The sequence below is a fragment of the Excalfactoria chinensis genome, chromosome 9 (assembly GCF_039878825.1).
Source record: "Excalfactoria chinensis isolate bCotChi1 chromosome 9, bCotChi1.hap2, whole genome shotgun sequence".
Taxonomy (NCBI): domain Eukaryota; kingdom Metazoa; phylum Chordata; class Aves; order Galliformes; family Phasianidae; genus Excalfactoria; species Excalfactoria chinensis.
In genome coordinates, this window is record NC_092833.1 from 15,398,552 (window position 1) to 15,420,000 (window position 21,449).

The following is a 21,449-nucleotide window of genomic DNA, read 5'->3' on the forward strand; positions in this document are numbered from 1 at the left end:
GGTAAAAAGTTGACCTAAAGAACAACAGTATAAAACAGACAAAAATATAACATGCTACTGGGGACGGGGGGAGGGGAGGGGGGGGAATTAGTACATAAGTACACTTTTATTTTTTTATTTTTATTTTTTACAATAAATAAAAGATTGCACTGTAATTGGTATTTAAAGTACTGTATGCAGTATATAGTATAAATAAACCTAAAACAAAAATAATGTTGTTTTTTTCCCCCATTACTTTGGTTAAGGGAATATTATGCTAGTACAGGAGTCTGAATCCTAGACAATGGAGACAGAGCACAAAATAGCTAGGACGAAAGCAAAACCAAGTAGCAAAAATATACAAAACCAATAGGCAGGGAAATACACTGTGTCTGTTGCACCCTTTTGGAATCTATTTGCACCTCCAGCTCACTTATGTCCCTGAGGTACTCGCACATTGTTGACTTAATATAAATAATCCAATGACTCAAGAGTTAAAAAAAATCTATCTGGGTGGATTAAGATGCGTGCCAGGGAAGAGGCAGGCAGGAGGAGGGGGAACACTGCTCTACGAGCAAGGACTACACCTGTGTCGGCCTCCAGTCCCAATTCTGCAATGTACCAAGTATTTCCATTCGCCCTGTGTTAAGAACAACGTAGGCACCTACTTAAGAGACTTAAAATAAACAGATCCCGTTTCTGATAACTCCAAGAAAGTTCTATAAAATCGATACCCCTCCGAAAACAAAAAGATCAACTGACAGTGAAGTTTGCTTACATTTAGTGTAAATCTCACCTAATTCAGTAGAGACAGTAAGCTATCACCAGCTCTAATTTAAATCAGACTGAACGTAATAGAATAATATCTACTATTAGATTAGGAATAGTAACATACAGTGACAAACAGACGAGTTAAAGCAGCTTTTAAATAGCTGAACATGGGAATAGCTAACTATTGCACAATGCCCTCTTACTTAAAATTACTGCAAGAAATCAAAATGGTAAAAAGAATAAAAAAGAGTCTCTAATGCTTCATAATTTATATGCAGTTTGGTTACTTGATTTCTTATACAGGCAGTTTATAGTGTTGTAACTGTAAAAATAACAGGTTTTTAGACTGCAGGATATTGTTCCAATTTAAATGCACTAAACAGTTAAAATAACAATAGACTTTTTATCTTGAAAAGGCATGGGGCAAATGGAGTGAATAAGTCATAGGCAACATTGCTAATACTGTTCAATGGAAACCTGGTACTGTTGACTAACACTGTACTCTAATCTTACTGCTGTACGCGCTTGTGATTAATGCTTAGGAGAAAAAGTAGAAACAAAAAAAGTGACTTGATTAAAATTTCCTAAATGATAAGATACAAGAAGAGAACTGTGTAAAAACTTCAGTGAAAAAAATAAAACAACAAACCAAACCATGATGACAAGGCAAATCGGTGACAGGTTTGAAGCCATGAAGGGAACTATCTTGCTTTTAGTATCTGGTTTGCCTGTTTCTCCAGTTTGACCACTTCCTAGTTTTGAATTTCAAAAAGGTGCATCAAAACACTGATTTATCTTTCTTCAAGCTAGAACTGTAAAAACAAGAGAAGTATATAAAATGTGTGGTAGAACAAAAGGATTTCAAAAAGGAATATCTGGATAAATGTGTGGATTATAATGCGTAGCATTAGTTAAATTGGTATCTCAAACTTCCATTAAACTCTCTACTTCATAAAGAAGTATTGTAATATACAGGCAAATATAATTGACAAACTTGCAAAGCCAAGTACAATGAGGGCTGCAAACTGTTCATCAGTAGCAATCATGCTCTTTATCTTCGGATCATCTATGCTTCCCATTTCTCCCGCGAGCATAATCTCATTTTGCTGAAGCATAAAGGCAACGGATGGGCTGAAAGGTCCACTAAGTTCCTGTGAGGTATCTGAGCACCGGCGGCACACACAGACGCGAAACCGATAGTCCGTGTTGACTTGAAGGCCTGAGATTTGGAATGTGGTCTCATCTCCCTTGTACACCTACAAGACAGAACAGTTACATGTAAAAAGCAGAAGGAACGCCACTTCATTGGGTTTTTTTTTGTTCACAGCATAAGGACAACTTTCAGAAGCACCATATGAAATATCTGTCGAGTGAAGAATGAGTGTAAATAACTCATTCTCATTGGACTTTGAAAGGATTCTGCATCCCACATAAAGCCATAAGTTGTGCCAGAGTCACAATGCAGCAAGAATTTGGGCCAGGAAGGCAGGTCAGGTCCGGCAGGGCCTCAAAGTAAAGCTCTCCCCCCTTACATCAAAGGCAGGCTTCAGAAACAGCAGCCTGCAGGGGCTGAGAGCAGAGTTGTCCGACTACAAGACATCTCCATATGCAGTGCTCAGCAGACTGAGAACACACTAGGGTAGGCAAGACTTCAGACAAGATGCCATACACAAGAGGCACACATCTCTCACGGGTGTGATAAGCAGCACAAGTGTACTACTGTACTGTTAAGACGTGACTATGTGGCCCAACACATCTAAGCCACGAGAACCGTATTTAGCCCCAAAATGAAGAAAATCTGCGAACCAAGGTTATTGAAAGACATTCACTGCACAGTCAGGAAATCAGAAACAAGTATTATTTTAATGTATTTTCCTCACACTTCTCTCAAGAGTCAGCAATTATGCCAGAAATTGCACTTTCAGAATTCTGGAAATAATAAAATCTTAGTAAGATATATAAAGCTCCTCTTGGTTGCATTGCATTTGGTTCTTCAATAATCCAAATCCGCCATGTGTTTATGCTAATTGAATGGAGGCAACATATGACTCACAGCATGAGTCACAATATGAGAAAGAGAAATAACTGAACAGCTAAGAGACTGTTCTGCGACTTAAATGGAAAGAGACCACTGGAAGCATTTATGAACTCTGAAAACAAACAACCAGTCAACAATTGATGTAAGGCAGGGCTGTTGAAATAAAAAGCAATGTGTCACAAAGTGCTTGTACCTCCTGGAAGAGAAACCTGAACTCTGGATGAGCATTCCTTGGCTCATTTAAATCCTCAAAGCAGGAGAGGAGAGCACAGCTCTGTCTCTTGAGGGTAACAGCTCCGGCTGAGAGCAGTGGAAGGAGCAAAATTAAAGCTGAGCTTACACATCACTTCCTGGGTGTTGCCCCAGAGAAAGGAAAATAAATACATAAATAAAATCCAAATAGAAGACTCTCAGCCCAGCTAAACACCACCTAAAGAACGCAGCCTCTCTGCCCGTGCTTACCCTGAGACTCATCCTTCAGTCAGGAAGCCAGTTTGATTAATCACCCAAACTTCATAAATTATGTTTCACTGATACTGGAGATGGGATACATACAGCCTACCTTTGTACTGAAAACACTTAACACCAGTGTTTCATGTTCTGTTGGGGTGATGAGCACCTGTGCAACTGGAAGCAGCTATGGTTAGCTAATAGAAGGTCAACAACTTCAATAACAGCCTAACTTCAATACACCTAGAGGTGGCCACTCAAGTCAGCTAGACAGCAGCTCTATGAAAAAAGCCAGACAGTTCAGCGAGAGAACAGTGCATCTTTAAAGAAAGTCTGAATAGCAGTGAAAAGGACATTGAATACATGAGTGAATACTCCATGATGATGATAAGACAAAACATTTCCTGTGCTAAATCAAGGAAGGTGGCAGCAACCGCTCTGCTGTTGGTGTTTTGGGAGCTTTTTAGCACCGGAGGAGCTTTGCCCCTTCTCAGCAACAGGCAAACAATACTTGGGTTTAAACACCACCCACTTCTGAGAGCAGCCTGAGCCCTCCACAGCTGGCTGCAGGAGCACCCTCAGTGCCCCGTGGCAGCAGTCACTGCCTGCTGTGGTGTCTGCTCAATTTGTCAGCCTTGGCTTCACCAGGAGCATAGGAAGCCAAGGCAGGATGCCATCAGCGCAAAGTGCACACTTGGCTGTAAGTAGTTACACTCTGAGAATAGACTTTACATGCACGACAGAAAAAAACCAAACCCTAACAACTATGTATAAGGCTTTTGAATTTGCTGAACAAATATCAAACCAAATACAATTGTATAAAGGATATATATATCTAAATGTAGTTCAGTATGCTTTGGTGGCCAGCAAGTTAAAGAATCCATCCCATTTATCACTTTCACCCCCAGAAATAGCTTTTCTGCTTAGGCACCTGAGAATATAATAAAAACATGATGAGCTTTTTGGCTTGCTCCCTCAGTGAAAATATCATCACAAGTAATAAACTGCTGCCGAAGCCCCTTTTGGCATTTGATACTACTGATCAAAACAGGCAGCTCAGAGAATTCCTGCAGGCAAGAATTTCTAAGTTCCACAGATGCCATTATATAATTCCCAGAAGCTTCAATCTTTTCTCAACAATAAAAAAAAAAGTCATCCACAAGTGCTCTATAAGCAATGCGCTGGAAAGCATAAGCTCCTCTCCCAACCCCTCACACTGACTCGAGGTTACCCCCATGCAAAGCTGGAGACAATTTTGACATGATGGAATGCCAAGTTCTAAGTGAATAAGCTCTGTTAGGTAAAACTGCATGAGACAAAACATGAATCTCAGCCAGCAGCTCCTGGAGTTTGCAGCGGTTTCCTTCCTCAGTTGTAAACAAGGAAGATCTGATTTCCTAAAAGGAGCTGTGATGCCCTATGGCATCGCTATTTGATATACCCAAACAGATAGAGAATACAAATACACAAAAAGGAACACATCACTCAGGAAACAGGAAAAGGAATATTTACTTTTTTAACCCTCTCTTTAGGTAGCCAAATTACTACCTGTTTAGTTCTTGCACATCACACTCTTCAGATAGTACTCAGTAGAGCAATATTTGCAATGCACTTTTCCAGAAGAAGGCAGGGATTGCTACAGCCCCAAGCCCAAAGAAATGGCATTTAGGCACTTTCATATAACCTTTGCTAGGTCAAATGGTGGAGGAAGTGTGAGCTGTGGGATGCAGAGAACTCCATGGGGCTACAGGTGGAGGAGGCAGCTCAGGGGAGATGATCTAGAGAGAAACTGTAGCTTTCCCCAAAGGCATGTCAGTGGCTGCTGCTTTAGCGGGGGAAAGTGAAATTGCTTTAGCATTTCCTACTTTATATGTGAACGAAAGTAATTATTTTATGTAGTTTGAATGTGTTTCTACAATGCAAATGAAGCACAACACAATGAGTTCCTCTTAGGTGTTCTTAGATCTCTCAAGAACATCCCTTTTGTAAATGGAATTAATACAGAAGAGCATTGCATTCTGCATCTTCTGAAGGGCTTCTGAGCAAACAGCTGGATCAAGATCCGTAACATAAAATTATTCCAGAAACAGTAATTGAGTGTCTGAACTGTGCAGGCTGGCTGATGAGTTGTGTGAGCTTCGCTTCCTCATCGAGTCCATTAGACTTCATGGTCAACACCATTCCACTGAGTGCACATTTGTTCTCCAGACAGTCAAGAGAGAAAGTCATGTTTTCAAATGTCAGACACAATCGCCATGAAAAAGTTCCAGCTCAGTTTTCTCCATGACAGAATCTTTCTTTTCCAAACTGACTGGAACAAAGAGACTCAAATCCACTATGTGAAACATATTCTTGCCAATAAAACACAATCACACGAGGTTAAAATACGTAAGAACAGTATGAATGAAAAGCCAGTATTGCAAGAGGCATATTGACATTTTCCTACTATGTCTGTTGAAATAACAGCAGCTTTGTAACATTTCCTGGGGGAGAAACACATCTATCCATCTGTCTATCTCAAACATTCTCCCATCTCATAACAAGAAACAGATTCACCTATATCATCATCTTGATTTCTGTTTTGCACAGTCACTGTTACAGATGGTAATGCTTTGTAAATGCTTTGGAGTTAAGTTAGTTTGTTCTACTCCAGGAGATACCTGCATACAAATTCACCCTCATAAGCTTTCACTCATTACAATGCTGAAACAACAATTAGTGCTTTGTGATAAAATGGAGATGGCTTTTTTCAACTATTAGCTATATTCAGCCCAAGTAAAGAAATGGGGAGCAGACACAGAGATGTGGCTCTGTGGATTTTTAACACATCTTCCTAGTTAAATCCTTTTAAAGTCTTGCCTTAAATGGTTGCCTTTAAGTTGCCACAAATAAAATGATCTGACTATTGACGGTATTACACACTTGTAACAGTAAAAAAAAGCTTTGTGTTCATCTTGATTTTGACTCAGTCTTTACCAAAGTTCACCTGATGCATCACCATAGGATGTAATTGAATACAGGAGAGAGAAACAACACAGAATGTTCCAAAACATTTCCATTGTATCACCAACTGAACAATATAATCGAGACCACTTTCCTACCTGCTTATATTCAGATTCTCTTCCAACCAGTACTTGCAGAACGTAACCAACAGGATCGCCCTTCATGGGTGGGACCATTTCCCAGGTAATTTCACAGGCATTTCCTTCCAACTGTGTTACCCGAGGAGCTACAATAAAAATAAACATGTTAGCATTTAATATAAAGACTGAATTGAAATGTCACTTCTATTTAATAAAACACAAAATAAGAACTTACAAAGAGAACTTCAGGACATCACAGGGTTTAATAGCACAATCTGTATCGTATTTATGTGGCTGAAAATCAAATTACCATCACAAGGAGAGGAAAGTAAAACTGGGACTGGATTTATAAGCCTCTCAAAAGTCCAATTTATTTTAAGACAGTCTTGCCTGATTTAAGCTGTTCTGGATTCTTGTAGAACAGTAACACTGAGACAGAAAATTGAGCGAAATTCAGAGGTGATTAACGTGATCCTAATAAGTTTACTGTGAGATGTTTGAGGTACCTCTCATCTGTCAGTCATGAACCCCTAAATAGGGGGAGTGGATGTGATGAAAACTTTGAACTTTGAAGATCTAATCACAATGACAGGCACTGAACTTTCCAAAGCAGAAGCCAACTCACAAATTACATTGACATTAATAAAAGCAGCAATTTCATGAAGTTCTGAGCAAACACTGCAGCAGAGGAGATGTCTGCATCTTCCTCCCATGCTCTAAGGCAGCAGCTGGCTACATGTCACTGAAAGAGCACTGTATCAAACATTTCATTCAGGAAAAATGAGGGGAGAAACATCAGAAGTTAAATAATCCATATTGGAGATTAACTCAAGTCTGGGAAGCAAAAGTACAAGGATTATTTTAAATATTTGGACTTGCATCTAATTCCAAGACTGGATCTGGGATGATCAGACCTGGTATTCTTACAGGGCTTAGACTGGTAGTCTAAGAAACTCCACTTGTCATCTGTTAAAATGCCCCCCCTGTATATGGATCTCTGGCCAGCTGAAAGCCACATGATGTCATATGATGCCTGACAGAATGCTAACAGGTGAGCTGAGCATGTTTATGTATTCAAATCAGCATCTGCCACTGGAAGGATCAAAACAACCAAGGCAGTAATCAGGCTCTGACACTGTGTTCTCTAGGCAGAGCAAGAAAGCACCTGACCAAAGCGTGAAATTGGGAGAAACACTGGTGCTAAAAGTACTTTACCAAGTGCTTGAGTGCATGTGCAAGGACACGAGCTTGTTAAAGGAGACAGAGATTCCCAAGACATGAAAACAGACAACAGGAGACTCTATCAAGGAAACAACTGCTGCTGTGGCTGCATATATTACATGAATTTTAGACTAATTTGCCACCACCCAAGAGGAAAACATGAATCATATGCAGACCCAGATGTAATCAATATCCATTTGCTTCTCTCCGTACATCTGCTAGTGTTGAGAGATTGCTAATAGATGCCTCCATCTCAGCTGACAACAACTTTATCAATTATTTTCCTTCCTCCTTCCACTCTATTTTTCTCTGACACACAACTGCCATTATTTTAGGGTCAGCATTACTGAGTAATTAGGACGTTTTACAGGAGGACAAACATCTGCTTCCGATAGACAGAGAATAAAGTTTATGACGTACATTTCTTTGAATAGCTCCAAACATGGGAAGGAATCAACACAATTTCACAGGCTGGCTGGCTGCCTCAACAGACCTCTTCTTCCCATAGCATCACCTTCTTGCAGAAGTACTCCCTAACACAGCTTTTGTTGTACTCTTTCCTCTGTTTCAATCAGCGTTTTGTCACGTACCCGAGGTCCCATCCCACACACAGCCCAGTACTGTGCTCTGTCCTAATGGCTTGACATTCAGCTGTCAGTACGAGTCACGTTTAACAGGGACTCAATGCTCAGGCAGGCAAGAAGTTCATGAAACAAAATCCTAAGTGAGATCTGAACTTACCCAAATGGATTTCTATCCATCAAAATGGCCATGTGATTGCAGCACGTGCCTGTCCTACCTTTACCCAGTTGGCGCAGCTACAAATGATAGCAGTGGTAACTTAGGCTCAGCATGTGCTTCAGTGAGTGCTTCACCCTGCACAAGCTTTCATTGCTGGGTGATACGGCTAACACCAGGACAGTTGCGCAACAGACTGGATCAGCATAATCCACTACTGGGTAGGTGTTATTTACAACTCAACACCAAACAGATACAGCTATCTTCTTCCAGAAACAGCATGGAAACACATGCCAAACGGCAAGAGGAAAAAGCAAGGTGTAATTGAAGGTGGGATCCTCACATATGCTGACTTCAGCTCACGTTAGCCAAGTCTCCTGATGCTCTCTCCGTGCACTCAATGGCACTGTCCTTCCTGAGAGCAATTCAGAGCAGCCAGCACAGCGAACAGGCATTACAACCTGGCTGTGTTTTTCCCACTCTAAATCTTGAATGGCGTCAAAATCACCAAAGCCAGAGCGGAACAAATGATACCTCTCTGGCAGACTAAGCAGTGTTATTTCTCATAGGAAGCAGTGCTGCTTGACACACGAGTGTAAGTACACAGAAAAAGAAGGTCAGCACAGCATCTGATTTCAGCTTCTCTGACAACAAATACATCAAATCCGCTCCCTTCATAATATTTCTTCTTGGAAGAAGGAACAGAATTACTTAGGGCAGAATTCACACATTATAAAACTTTATTTAATTAGCCCTTTTTTTTTCCTTCTAGCAGAACACACACCGAGATAACGAATCTGATACTTTACACATGTGAAATACTGTTATTAATCTTATAAATTAAAGGAAAAATAAACTCCAAACTGCTTATTTGATCATCACCTACACAACCTGAAACAGCACACAGCTTCCCTAACACTGAGGTTGGTATGCACACATACATTCTGCAGCTGTTATTTCCCCTTCATGGAAGCTTTCCAGTAATTCAGAGCAATCCTCTGGAAAGTGCAGCAGCAGCATCTTAACAGTTGCTGCATAACAACGCTGATAGGTATAACATCTATGTTATTTATATGAACATTTTGGTGATAACTTCGCTTCCCATCATCATGTAATTTAACCATTCACAGACACAAAGAAGCAACACCCACCATTCTTGTGTACTATTGCCTGTCTACGTTAACGTTTACGAACTGACTGCACTTATATTACTGAAGTAATGATGTTACTTGTAAGTGAAAATACTACATACCTTTGATTGCAGGTGGGACTGACTTAGTTGTGCAGAAGGTACATATTTCTGAGAAAGGTCCCTCCCCAGCATCATTGACAGCCTGTATTCTAAACGAGTAACAGGTGGACTCTGTCAGCCTTTGTATCTTGTATGTGTGACTTGGTCCCCTGTAAATTGGAATAAACCTGGAAACAATGAAAATGGGAAGACAAAATTATGCGGGAGTGGCAATAACATTTAAGTCTATTACATTTATCGGTTCAACACATACATGTTGTGAAAACTGGCACGACTTGCTTTGCAAAGCACTGAAAGAACACCGTCCCTGCTGGAACTAATACTTACCTTGAAAAATGATTACATGAATTACCCAGAAACATTTCAGTCAGTGCACTTTTGCTACCTAGTAATCAAAATGGGTTCAACTCATGTTCTGCTACAATGCACCGAGTGTGCTTCTAGTACAAAACTATGTTTAGAACAGGATTAATTTGACTTTATTCAAATTAAGTCCAACAGTTGAGATCCTACTCCCAACTGTGCCATCTTAATCCAGACTAACTATTGAAATCAGAGTGTGAGGACTGTATTTAATGTATCCCACACTTCTCAGCTTTGAGGGCTTTACGGCCTGAAGACAGCTCAACAGTGGAGACAAACAGATTCAGAGAGCACACGTTGTGGAATATGAGTGAAAAGGAAGAGAGAAAGCATGGTTAAAGGGAGGGAGACATGCAGGATGGGAAGAAGATGGGGCTTAGGGGCACTGGGGGATGCTTGTAACAACAAAGGTCTGCTTGAAAGCATGCTGAGAAGAAAAACATGACATAAAGAAGCGACTCCCAAAATATTCCCACTGACAAGACCAAACGCCAACACACACACAACCACGTCCGAAAATACAACACAGAAAAAAATCAATTGAAAGAAAAAAAGAGAGAAAAAACTTCAGGTTGCAAGAGAGAATCTGACTTCTATATTCAATCTCTGCGCTCAGATAAATGCTTTTCAGTAGTGGCTGTGTGTTAGCCAGCAATTTCTAACTGAGATGCTGACCCCACAGGTGCTGAGAAGAATGGGGATGAGGGTAAATAAAAGGAAGCACTCATCACTTGGCCTCCGCAGGTTCTTCCTGGTGACAATTGTGAATCTGGAGAACACAGAGTTACCCACACAGGGTAACGCAGCTTTTGATGTCTTAGTACTCTTATTCAAATATCTCGACTATTTCAGCTGATTTGAAATCCCCAGGAAGCCAACAAAGTGATGTGTTTTCAACCTCCCAATCTTGATGCTAGCTTTACTCTGGGTAATAACTCCTGATCCCTTTGGCTTTGCATGAGAAACACAGCACAACCAATCTGAGCATTTCAAAGCAACTGTGTCTGCCATTAGCTCTCAGGGACAGAAATCAATTCAGATTATGTTGTGATTGAAACCCACGCAAGTTCAATCAGAGATCAAAAGTCATCTGTAATAAAAGAAATGTTCAGGTAATTTAAATTGCTCACAATGTACTTTGAGGACTGATGTGGCTTACTACCTCCAGGGACATAGTAAGGAGTCCAAGGGAGCCCCTGACCCTGATTAAAACTCAAAGGGCTGTGCTCGTGAGTTCTTAAGAGCACATTTTAAAGCTGACTTCCAAGGATAAACTTTTTCCAACCCTGGACTTACGCCACTGTATGCTTGCTATCCTGTGATAACCTTTTTGAGGTTCACATAAACACCAATGGAAAGCTGCATAGGACTACAACAAATCTGCACTCACTAAAGATTTCTTGGAGTTCTCTGCATGTTGAACAAGCCCTTTATTTAGGCCAGGCTCCAACCAAAGGGCAATAGCAAAAAAAGCAGCAATGCAGTGTTTTAGATGACTGCTCTTTCTGTAACCAACTATGGAACTAGGTAAGCATAGGAGGTTAAATATACTTTACCAGCTAACAGTTCTGCACACAGTCTGGATTTACAATACACTTGCTAGACATACTTACAGAATGAATACCAATGAATGCTAGCTTTCAAATTACAGCTTTTGCATCTTGAATATGAGCAAGGTTTCATAACACTGACAAAGTGATCTGGCAAAGTTCTTCTGCTCCTCCTGTCATTTGGGGATTGGAATAATATTCCCATCCAGTTTCCATCTCTACCCCTTTTAACTTCCATCTCTCTATATCAAGAACTGCTTGTAATGAAAGCAAAAAGCATTAGGGAAAAGCTTGCATCCACACTCAGCACACAGGACTGCAATGAAAGCACACTTAAATCTCTGAGATTCAACCGCCTTTGAAGAAAGAGGGCCTCCAATTTTGGAAGAAGAAAGGCTGATTAATAAGTCAATCAAACATACTTGCTGTTAGGCTTTACCACAACAACATTTGAAGAATGTAAATCATGATGTAAGATGAAACATTTTAACTTTAAAATGCCATATATATATAAATATATAACAATAACAGCATTTTTCTCATGACCAACACAGGTACTTTATACTTCTCCAGAGTTGTTTCTGTTATTTAATAAAATACTGCAGTTTCCATTTGATGGAGATGGATATAGAATTGGGACAACACACCCTCTGATCTGTTTTCTGTCTCCCACATCTGCTGAAGGAGGACTGCAATCATCTTAAAGCTGAATCAATCTGTGTTGTCACTACTGGATGTTTGTATAAATTAACAATTAACTAAAGACAACAATTTGTCCATATGATTGCATGTTCATATCACTGCAAGTTGATTTTTTAAATCTATAAATACCTTTAAATGCACTTTTAGAGTTCCATACACCTTTGCCTTCTTGCAAAGTCACAGTTCAATGTACTTCATCCAATACCTGTTCCACATCTTTTCATAAGAACAAGCCAGTGTGGAGCTCATCTGCAAGGAGTTCATGGCTTATATACAGACAGAGCTGAAAGGTGAACTGGGTTTGAGAACTGATAGAATCAAGGTAGCCTTGTACTGGATTAATTCCCTAGCTGCTCCAACATTATGTCAAAGCAGTTGTACTGGCAAAACTGTGGTGACAATGTGGGTTTGAAACAACCCAAAAGCATTCCTATTCCTATTAGAAATGTCCTTAGAGAAATGTTTTGTATTTTGGTTCCTATCATTTTGATACTCTTTCCTTTCAAGAGAGAAACAAAACCAAAACATACTTGAGTGCATCTCAGACAGGACGTTGTCATTCCCTAAACTCTGCCTGCATAGACCATCTATGTGAATTCCCATGCATGCTAATAGCACCTATACATTTTTGGTTCTAAAAGGTTTGCCCAGCCCAATTTGAAAGGCAAGGGGCTGCACATTTTACCCTGATATGTTGTCTTTGAGAAGTGACTACCTGTGTGGGCCACCTGTGCTTTCAAACATAGATTTGTTGTTGTTATCGTAAGTGAACCTGTATGGTCAGAATTTAACACGATGCAATATTGCCTCTCCTCCCCACTAAGGTAACAGCACAAGTTGAAAATCATCTCGAGGGAGCACAACATCCCCCAGAGAATCTGGCTCCCGCTTGAGTGATCTGAATTCTCTCTCCCAGACACTCTCATGTCACTTGCAGATCATTCATTTACTTACACAGCCTGGAAAAGAGAGAACAAAATGTCCTAGAATGATTGTCTGGGAGACACCGCTGCTGTTAGTTTTTTCATCAATACCTTCTAATTCACCACGAAGATCTTCTTGGAAATGTTTTACATGTCAGAGTTTTTTCTGTTTCCATCACTTCAGCCACTTACAGTCAGGCAGAGGATTATGAACGCACTTGCTGCTCTACCTTCATTCATTAGCGCTCAGCACATTTTAATCAGCAGGTTACCTTTTTCAGAGCCTCTCGCTTTGTTTGTATTTTAGTAACATGATTGTCTTTGCAACAGTTTAATTTGAAAGAAAACCTAACACACCGTGCTAAGACAGACAGCAACCTGGAGCCTGGAACAAGGGCTACAAGAGAATGATTCTCTTCCTGCCTCCCACAGCACTGTGGTGATCTGACACACTTTTGGGTCGAGAAATCATTAATCCACCACAGGTCTGACCTGGTGACCTGCAGCTTTTACGCAGCGTACCTGGGCAACTGTACAGTTAGAAAGCAAAGCACATGGATTTCACCATTCAACACAACTTCTAATGCTGTTATTGTAGTGTGCCTGTTATCTGCACAATTACAGCTTATAGCCCCCTCTGACTTTTTGTTTTGTTTTGTTTTTCTTTTTTTCAGACTGTTCCTCTATTTTCTCTAAAGAATGTTATCAAGCACTCACTGATTTATGCCATTTTGTTCCCCAGTTTACAGCAGCACTCTGGAAAGCAAAGCTTCAGAACAAAAATATGTAATTCACCTCCAACACAGGGAACGCTCCGTTCTAAAGCTGAATAAAACCAGGCAGCCCCACTGCTGGCACAGCCCTAGGTGCCCTACCTTGAGGATGGACCACTCATGCTGGACTCACTGATCAGAAGATCTGTTCTCTAGAAGATATCTTTAGGAAACCTTACCACGTAGGCTTGCTCATGGCAACGTTTAGAAACCTACCTCCTCACAACAGCAGCCATGTAGCTTCTGTTTACAGGCATAACAACAGGAAATGATGTTTCTTTGCTTGTACTTGGAAAAGCAAAACTAACCAGAGAGGAAAAAGGCGGAACAAGAAGTGCTAGCAGTTAATGGGGAGAGTTTTGTTTTCTTTGTCCAATGACTTAGCATGTCTAGCCTGTGGGTAAGGAGCACTTGCAGCCAGAAATTGATTTTTAGTTTGCTTCTCCTAGATCATCCTTTCATCTGCTACTGAATTCAAGCACGCAATCCATATTTACCACGGCCACCTGTCAAGAGTTCCAGAATTATGGAGAATGGAGATGCCTTGACATACAAAAGCTCCCACCTAGCAAGAAAAACTAATTTTTTAGAAGGATGAGTTACCATCTTTCCTCTTGAAGTCCATGTTGCTGAAGGCAGCTGGGATTTACAGCCTACCGCATTGTGTAAGCAGCATACAGAGAGCATGGGAAGCCTGAACTAAAGGCCTCAGGTCTGTATTCTTCCCAATAGATTATCACAGAGTGAAAAACCTACAGATGCTTTGTGCTCGTTTCCCTTTAGTCCCCTTTTGGATGGCAGACCTGTGTAATCATTCAGACTTTGGATGCTGACAAAGAGATGTTGTACACATATGTACACTCTATGTACACATACAGTACACCAATTCTATTGTTTACATCAGGTGTAGATCAGGCACATCACAAAGAAGACAACAGAACACCTTGAAAATCAACTTCAAGGATGAGTAAGAGATGGAGAAAAAGTTTTAATTCTGAATGATTCCTGAGGGGAAAATTAAGCAACAGTAACATCTCCACAGTGTCTGGGCACGTTCAGGAGGCATGGAAGGCAGATAAGCCAAGTGCTCAATGTGATTCCTGTGTGCAACCACACTGGAGGCCGAGGAACAGGGATACAGAGCAATACTGAGCACACTGTAATGTGAATTTAGAGCATTTCAGTAAAGGATTTGGGAGAAGTTACAGAGAGCACCCAACTCCCTGCCAAAAGTCAAGAAGAACCAGATGACTAAGCAGCTACCGATACTATGGTTTGCAGTGGCAATGCGTTAAAAACTAACAGAAGATATAAACAGGAGCAGGCTTAATAAAGCTAAAACCAAAACAGAACAAAGCACCAATCAAGCAGTTACAAATTAATGCTCTTATAGTCACACACATCTTTATCTCTCTTGTGCAGCATTACAGTCCGCTTTATTAATATGGCAGCATCTAACAGTTTCTATGAACCTTAAAATGAATCTCATTCAGCACAGCATGTTCAGAGCTATCCACAGCCGTGACAGTCTCAGTCATTTGGTTTGGCAAAACTTGCTAAGAGAGCGAGGCATCCTGTCTGCTTTACAGCTTCAGCAAAACAAAGCTGGCACCTACAGATGGAGAAGTGGCCCACCTGCACTGTGGATCACCACAGTGCTGTGGGAGGCAGAAAGAGAATCATTCTCTTGTAGCCCACCTGCTCCTCAGTGTAAGCAGAACCCTCTCACCCAATGATCATCCAATGATTCTCTTAAACTATAAGTGCTCATATTTTTCTTTGTATGACCACACACGTAGCAAAATCACACAACTAAACTCAACTGCAAGGTAATATTTATCTAAAAGAAATACAAGCAATGGAATGACTGACCCCCACCTAACGTACTTGCCAATTCCCTCGTTCAGACTAGGCATTGCAAGTGTTTTAAGACACTAAGTGGTATAATTACCTGTAGAACAACTAAAGACTAATTAACAGTATAGAAAAGAAATATCCAAAAGCATTACTGCTAATTAGGTTCGCTTGTCTCACCTGGAAAAGAAAAATGCACCACATTCTGGAAAACGGTGCAACATGATTAACGTGATTTTCTTGATGTTACAACAGTTTGGAATGCTGGTTTGCTTAAAAAACACTGAAATTTTATCATCCTCTTTACATAAAGGTCAACTGCTTTCAATTAACGTTCCCATGTGTTGTGCTTTCTAGAAACAGACTTTTCATCTCCAATTAATGCTACACGTAATTGAAAGGACAAGAGAGATTAATTTGATCTGCCTGGATGTCACACACCAAGGCACTAACGGCAGATAAGGCAGGTGCATTTCTGATACGTGCCCCTTTTCAAGCCCCGACATTAATCAGTGTCAGGAGATTTCCAAGTATTTCGTTTCACAGCTCTTGCAATCAATGAGACCTTCAGTCTGCAACAACTGGCCTGTTGCCTCTTTACAGCACGGAAAAGTTAAAAACAATTCTTAATGACCAAGACACACTCAAGAGCACTGGCTGGTGATCAGTGCATAGAGACAGAAGAGAATCTCTACAAAAAGGGTACCTGAACTGCTAGTGTTCCTGCCTTCTTGGTGATTCCTGTTCTTAAAAATAATTTGTTTACCTTGTATTTCTGCTGGTGAAAATGCGTCAGTATTACTTTAAAATTATCTCATATGTCAAAACTCATCAGTAAGGACTGCTGCAATGAACAAACAGCATGCTCAGATTCACCAAATCCTGACTTGAGGGATACCAACCAGATAGAAGTAAATTCAGATGTCTCAGAGAAGATATTAACTGTAACTTCTGAAAGATAGAGGGCAAGACAGAGACCATTCCTTTGTCTCTATTATCCATGCCCTGCCCAGAGTCCTCTCTTTGAGCAGAGAGGACACCATGGCACCTCCCAACAACAACCTTTTCAAACCGTAGAAGATTCCAAATCATCCTTCTATTCCATTTGACATCCACAGTTCACCTGCATCACTCTGTTAAAGCACTGCACAATTAAAGATGCCTATGCCCAAGGGACTGTCTTCCAGTGCTTTTCACAAGCGTACCAGGAAACAATCAGTGCAGATGAGTGGCTGCTCAGCATCTTTGGGATCGCAAGTAGGCTACGACTCAAATTTAAAACCTGGAATACACAGCAGAGTAACAAGTGCAAGGAGCAGCAGATCCTCCTTATTAATAGTTCCTAAGTTCATCTGCAGAAGGAAGCTTGTACAAAATCAAACAGTGACTCTAGAAACAGCTTTGGTTCTCTGCAGCAAGGTAATATAACTTATTACAAGGAAACTTATTTCTCCAATACAGAAACAGGTTGGTAATATCCTACCTGCACTGCTACATGAAAGCAGACAAAAGCAGCCTGCTGGACGTTTCTTTACAGCTAGCTTGCTCACATGCTGCTGCAGGTGATGGGCTCTTAACAAGCACCGCTGCACTCCAGAGAAACTGTTTCATCAGTCAAACTTTCAAATGGGTATTTATATTCATTGGACACCTCCCAGCATTAAGACAAAGGAGTGTGTACCATCTCTGTATCGGTATAGTTGAAACAATGGGAGGTATTTAGGCATTATTCATGGTGGTTTTATTACTTAGAATTAGAGCTTTTGGGCCAGATCTTCAGCTGGCACAAAGTCAGCACAGCTTTATTTAAATAGAAAGAATCATACTAATTTACACCAAATTATGATCTGTACTGAAGGTCCCTATGGATTTTCTATTTCATATACCAGTTATTTTACCTAATTAAACTCACTGAGAGTGTTTCTCAGTAAATTATGAACCATTTGTGATATTTATTCATTGAAGAGATCTTTGGAGCCACTTTGTCAAACCTTCCAAAACAAAGTTTTTTTTGTGAAAAGCTTCTTCCTGAACTATTTACTGTCCAGTTTTGTGTTTCCTGCATACTGAAAGCTCTTATGGCTTTGAGAAAAACTTTAGGGAAGTGAAACACAGCAAATAAGCTCTACAGCATTCTTATTTTATTGCTACTGTGTTGCTACCAAGCTGATGCCAAGTTCATTTCTTCCATAAGATCTAATGTGTGATGGATCTAAAATCCCAACCATCACGCTCTGCTCAAAAAACCTTTTCCAGTTCTGTGTTTGCTTTTCCTAGACCTCTGACTCTGTGACCAGTTCTTTAACTAATACACACACTGTGTGCAATATCTTTGCTTTGCATATTCCAAAGGGAAAAATCAGCGTGATCATAAAACGAAATAATAATTTTTGCTGGCAGAGGAGCCAGTAGTTAGCTAAAATTTCACAGTGCAGCAATGACTGCAGTTGTTCTACAATAACTATCAGCTTTGTTATGAATTCTGCTTCATTAGACTACAGGCACAGGATCCCAATTGAAACAACATTTTGTATACATTTATAGCATCGAGTAATTGGGAAAACAATGTTTCTCTTACTGTGATTCAAATCTGCGTTATCTTGAGCAAGAATTCATTCTTTGTTAACACAAGAGATGAATCAGATCTTACCTTTTGTTTCTGTCTTCAATCTGTAAGATGTAGACCATGTCATCGGTAGCATGAAGCTTGGAACTGCTGTCTCCCCATTTCAGCTTCAGGCTCTGAGGACCCGCTGCAGCACACTCCAGCCGAGGAGGTAAGGGTGGTAATGGCCTGGTTTTTGCTTTAATAAAGTGGCTAAATGGTCCAGCTCCAATTTCATTGACAGCCTGGATCCTGATCCTAAAATGAGCAAATGAGCAAAAAGGTGAATGTTAAATAAAGCATTTTCACAAGGTTCTCGGTGTACAAAAGTCTCAAGTGCAGCAGTGAAGATATGAAGAAACACAGTAAGACAGAGGCAGAAGGACCTACCTAAGCTATCTTAGAAGCTGGTGGCAGTCAGCGTGGGCTTAACTGCCATGCAGCCTCCCTCCATACTGGTAAATGCCTTTGACAAGTTAAGAACAGCATTATTTCTGTGTGCACAGCACATCTCAAAGCATGCTGTTGGCACACACTGAAGTCTACTTGGAAGAGCTAACCCTGGAAGGTTTGAATCACAACTACTCTGTCTGTAGGTTGCAGTCTGATGTAGGTATCTCAGCTTGTACTACTTTGTTGCTCTCTTGTCTGTCTGCACTTCAGTTTAATAATTTGCACAATGAGAATCTGTTATAGGAACGAGTGAAGAGATGTAGTATTCTACTATGGTAATGTCAACAGCAACATCAAAACAAAAATATGAAGTATGCATTTGGAAAGAGCTTTGAGGACTTATTATATGTGAGATTCTGTCAAAGTAGAAATATTGGAAGAGACAAGCCTGACAAGTTCCAAAAGATTGCTAAATCACAGAGAGAATTAGAGAAAAGAAGCTGGGTAAACTACAGTTTTAGACAGTACATCAACTGTAGATCACCAGACAGATGCCATTTACTTTGGAAATTCTATATGCTGCAACCCTGTATTTTCTCATGGGAAAAGACTCTGCAAGATGCATTGCTTCTCAAAAGTGTCAGCCACCAAGAAGCCAGGAACTCCCTTGTAAGGGAGAAGAGCAGAATCTGGTAAGCCATCACACAGCCTGCTTCAGAGAAAACAAGATAAATAGAAATATCATCGGCTGGCATAGCTATTTACTTTTGTTAAAAGTACATAAAGTGATTAAGCTTGCATATATAATATATGAGAAATTACTTTGCTTTGAAAAGCCTCTAGGCTCTACCATTAGGAAAAGGTTATGCAGCATTAAAGAAGTGAAAAGAATCCTCCAGAGAACAAAATTCCCAACAAATTAAACCCCAAACCGTTATTTTCTGCAATTTCAAAACAAAACAAAACAAAAGGTTAAGTGATAAATAAACACATTGCAAATGCAGTCTCATCTATTAATTAGGTGGTAGAAATAATTGTGCACAGTGTTTTCACGGCCACGTGGTTAAGCTTTTGCTTATTGATCAGGCCATTTACCAGGGCAAACAGTCCCTTGGCTGCCTAAACAAGGAAAGTGTTGAGCTGCATTTTCCTTTTAATCCTCCTTTTAGTTTCAGGAAATAAGTCCTGACCACTGTATGATGCTATACAGAGAAGACTTCCTCCTCCAGGAAGAAAACAGCAGGAAGAGGCATCCATTGGGAGCCTCCTCTTCAAGTGCTGCACGCAAGGAGTTGCAGGAAAAAGAACAAAGACTTTTCTAATATCTTCAGAAGTGCAGTTAATATACAGACATTGAATTTATTTCATATGATGTTATTGGATTGCTTCAGATCGAGAAGTGATTATGTTAATAGTTAATAGTCTTTCCAGAAAGAAAAGAGTGAAAATTGCCTGAATTTTCACTGGATTCTGGCAAGTTTGTCAGCATATGAACAAAAACAGCAACAGCAACATGACAGAACACAGACTGCTTACACCAACACCCTCTGCTTTATTTTGTATTACCCACCACCACCTCACCTGTCCCCAAGCATCACAGCTAACTCCTCCCAACAGCAATTATCACATCTGAAAACAAGGAGTGACCGAAATGAAGCTCTCTCAGATTTCACACCACGCTTCTTATACACGAGCTGGCAACTTGCTTTTATGATGTGTGCACAAACATATGGCTCCATTTGCTGATCCACCCTTTGCCAGGTATTTGCATAGGGTAAAAATGTGCCTCTTCTCTCACTTGTGGTTGCTTTCCTGGGCTCACAGAGCTTCAGGTCCCACCATCTGATGAACACAAATGGGCACTCACCCACCCGTCCTTCTGACACAGGAGCAAAGTGAGACCAGTGACAATAAAATCAAATAAAGAAAGGCATCTGGTGAATGATAATAGAGGGAGAGCTATAGCTGATTTATTTCCTTCTACCAGGGCTGCATGTGGTCAGCCTGTTTCTGCTGATTATACCACCGGAAAAATTCTTTGTCAATTGTCACCCTGCAGGCCTCAACCCTGTATATTCATTCCCACATTTCCCCACTGTGTCTTCTAAACAGTAAAAATAAATACATCAAACTAAGTAAATTTAGAAGCCATTAAAAGACCTTTAACAGACCACTATAGGCTCCTTGACCGAGGAAAATAAACACACTAAAGATGAGGCTATTTTCAGCTCGGTCAGAAAATCCTTCGTAATGTATTCCAGCAAACTCAAAAATCATTTCTAAATCAATCTTACAGAGTCTGACATGTGAAGAGTTTCGTTCACCAGTTCCCATAAGCAGAATGCCACCAGCTGCCATACATGTGTGTGTGACAACTACAGACTTCATAAAAGAGAGGAGACACACAGCTCAGTCCCCTCCTGCCACCAGCCTGAATGTTAAGGACAGCACTCTTACCAGCCAGCCCCGCAGGTCCCTCACACTGCACTCTTCTGGAGATGGAGCAAGACTTACCTTCATAATTCAAAGCACAGCTTTTGTTTTATAATGCACTGGGGCATTGCTAACTTGAGCATCCATGTGCATTCTTCTCTTTGCACGCTGGAAGATCTTTCCCTTGATACAGTTTAGAAATTAAAAATGTCTGGAATTGTATTCCTAAACCAAACTAGAAATATCTGTTGCTATTAAAGTTTAATGGGGCTTATCTGTCTCTGTAATCTACGTAACTTCAGAGCAAAAGAAGCATTCTTA

The 21,449-nt window shown here is 40.4% G+C and overlaps 1 protein-coding gene across 1 annotated transcript in view; it reads right to left on the reverse strand.

The window, feature by feature from the left end:
• Window positions 1–1,562: 1,562 nt before the first annotated feature.
• The window catches only part of FNDC3B (fibronectin type III domain containing 3B), a 136,039-nt gene continuing 116,152 nt past the window's right edge, over window positions 1,563–21,449 (reverse strand). The window contains exons 23-26 of the mRNA XM_072344768.1: window positions 18,348–18,560; window positions 9,533–9,699; window positions 6,340–6,467; window positions 1,563–2,006 (exon numbers count right to left, since the gene is read on the reverse strand). Of these exons, the coding sequence (XP_072200869.1) occupies window positions 1,695–2,006; window positions 6,340–6,467; window positions 9,533–9,699; window positions 18,348–18,560 (820 nt within the window). The 3' untranslated portion in view covers window positions 1,563–1,694. The remainder of the gene's footprint in view (window positions 2,007–6,339; window positions 6,468–9,532; window positions 9,700–18,347; window positions 18,561–21,449) is intronic.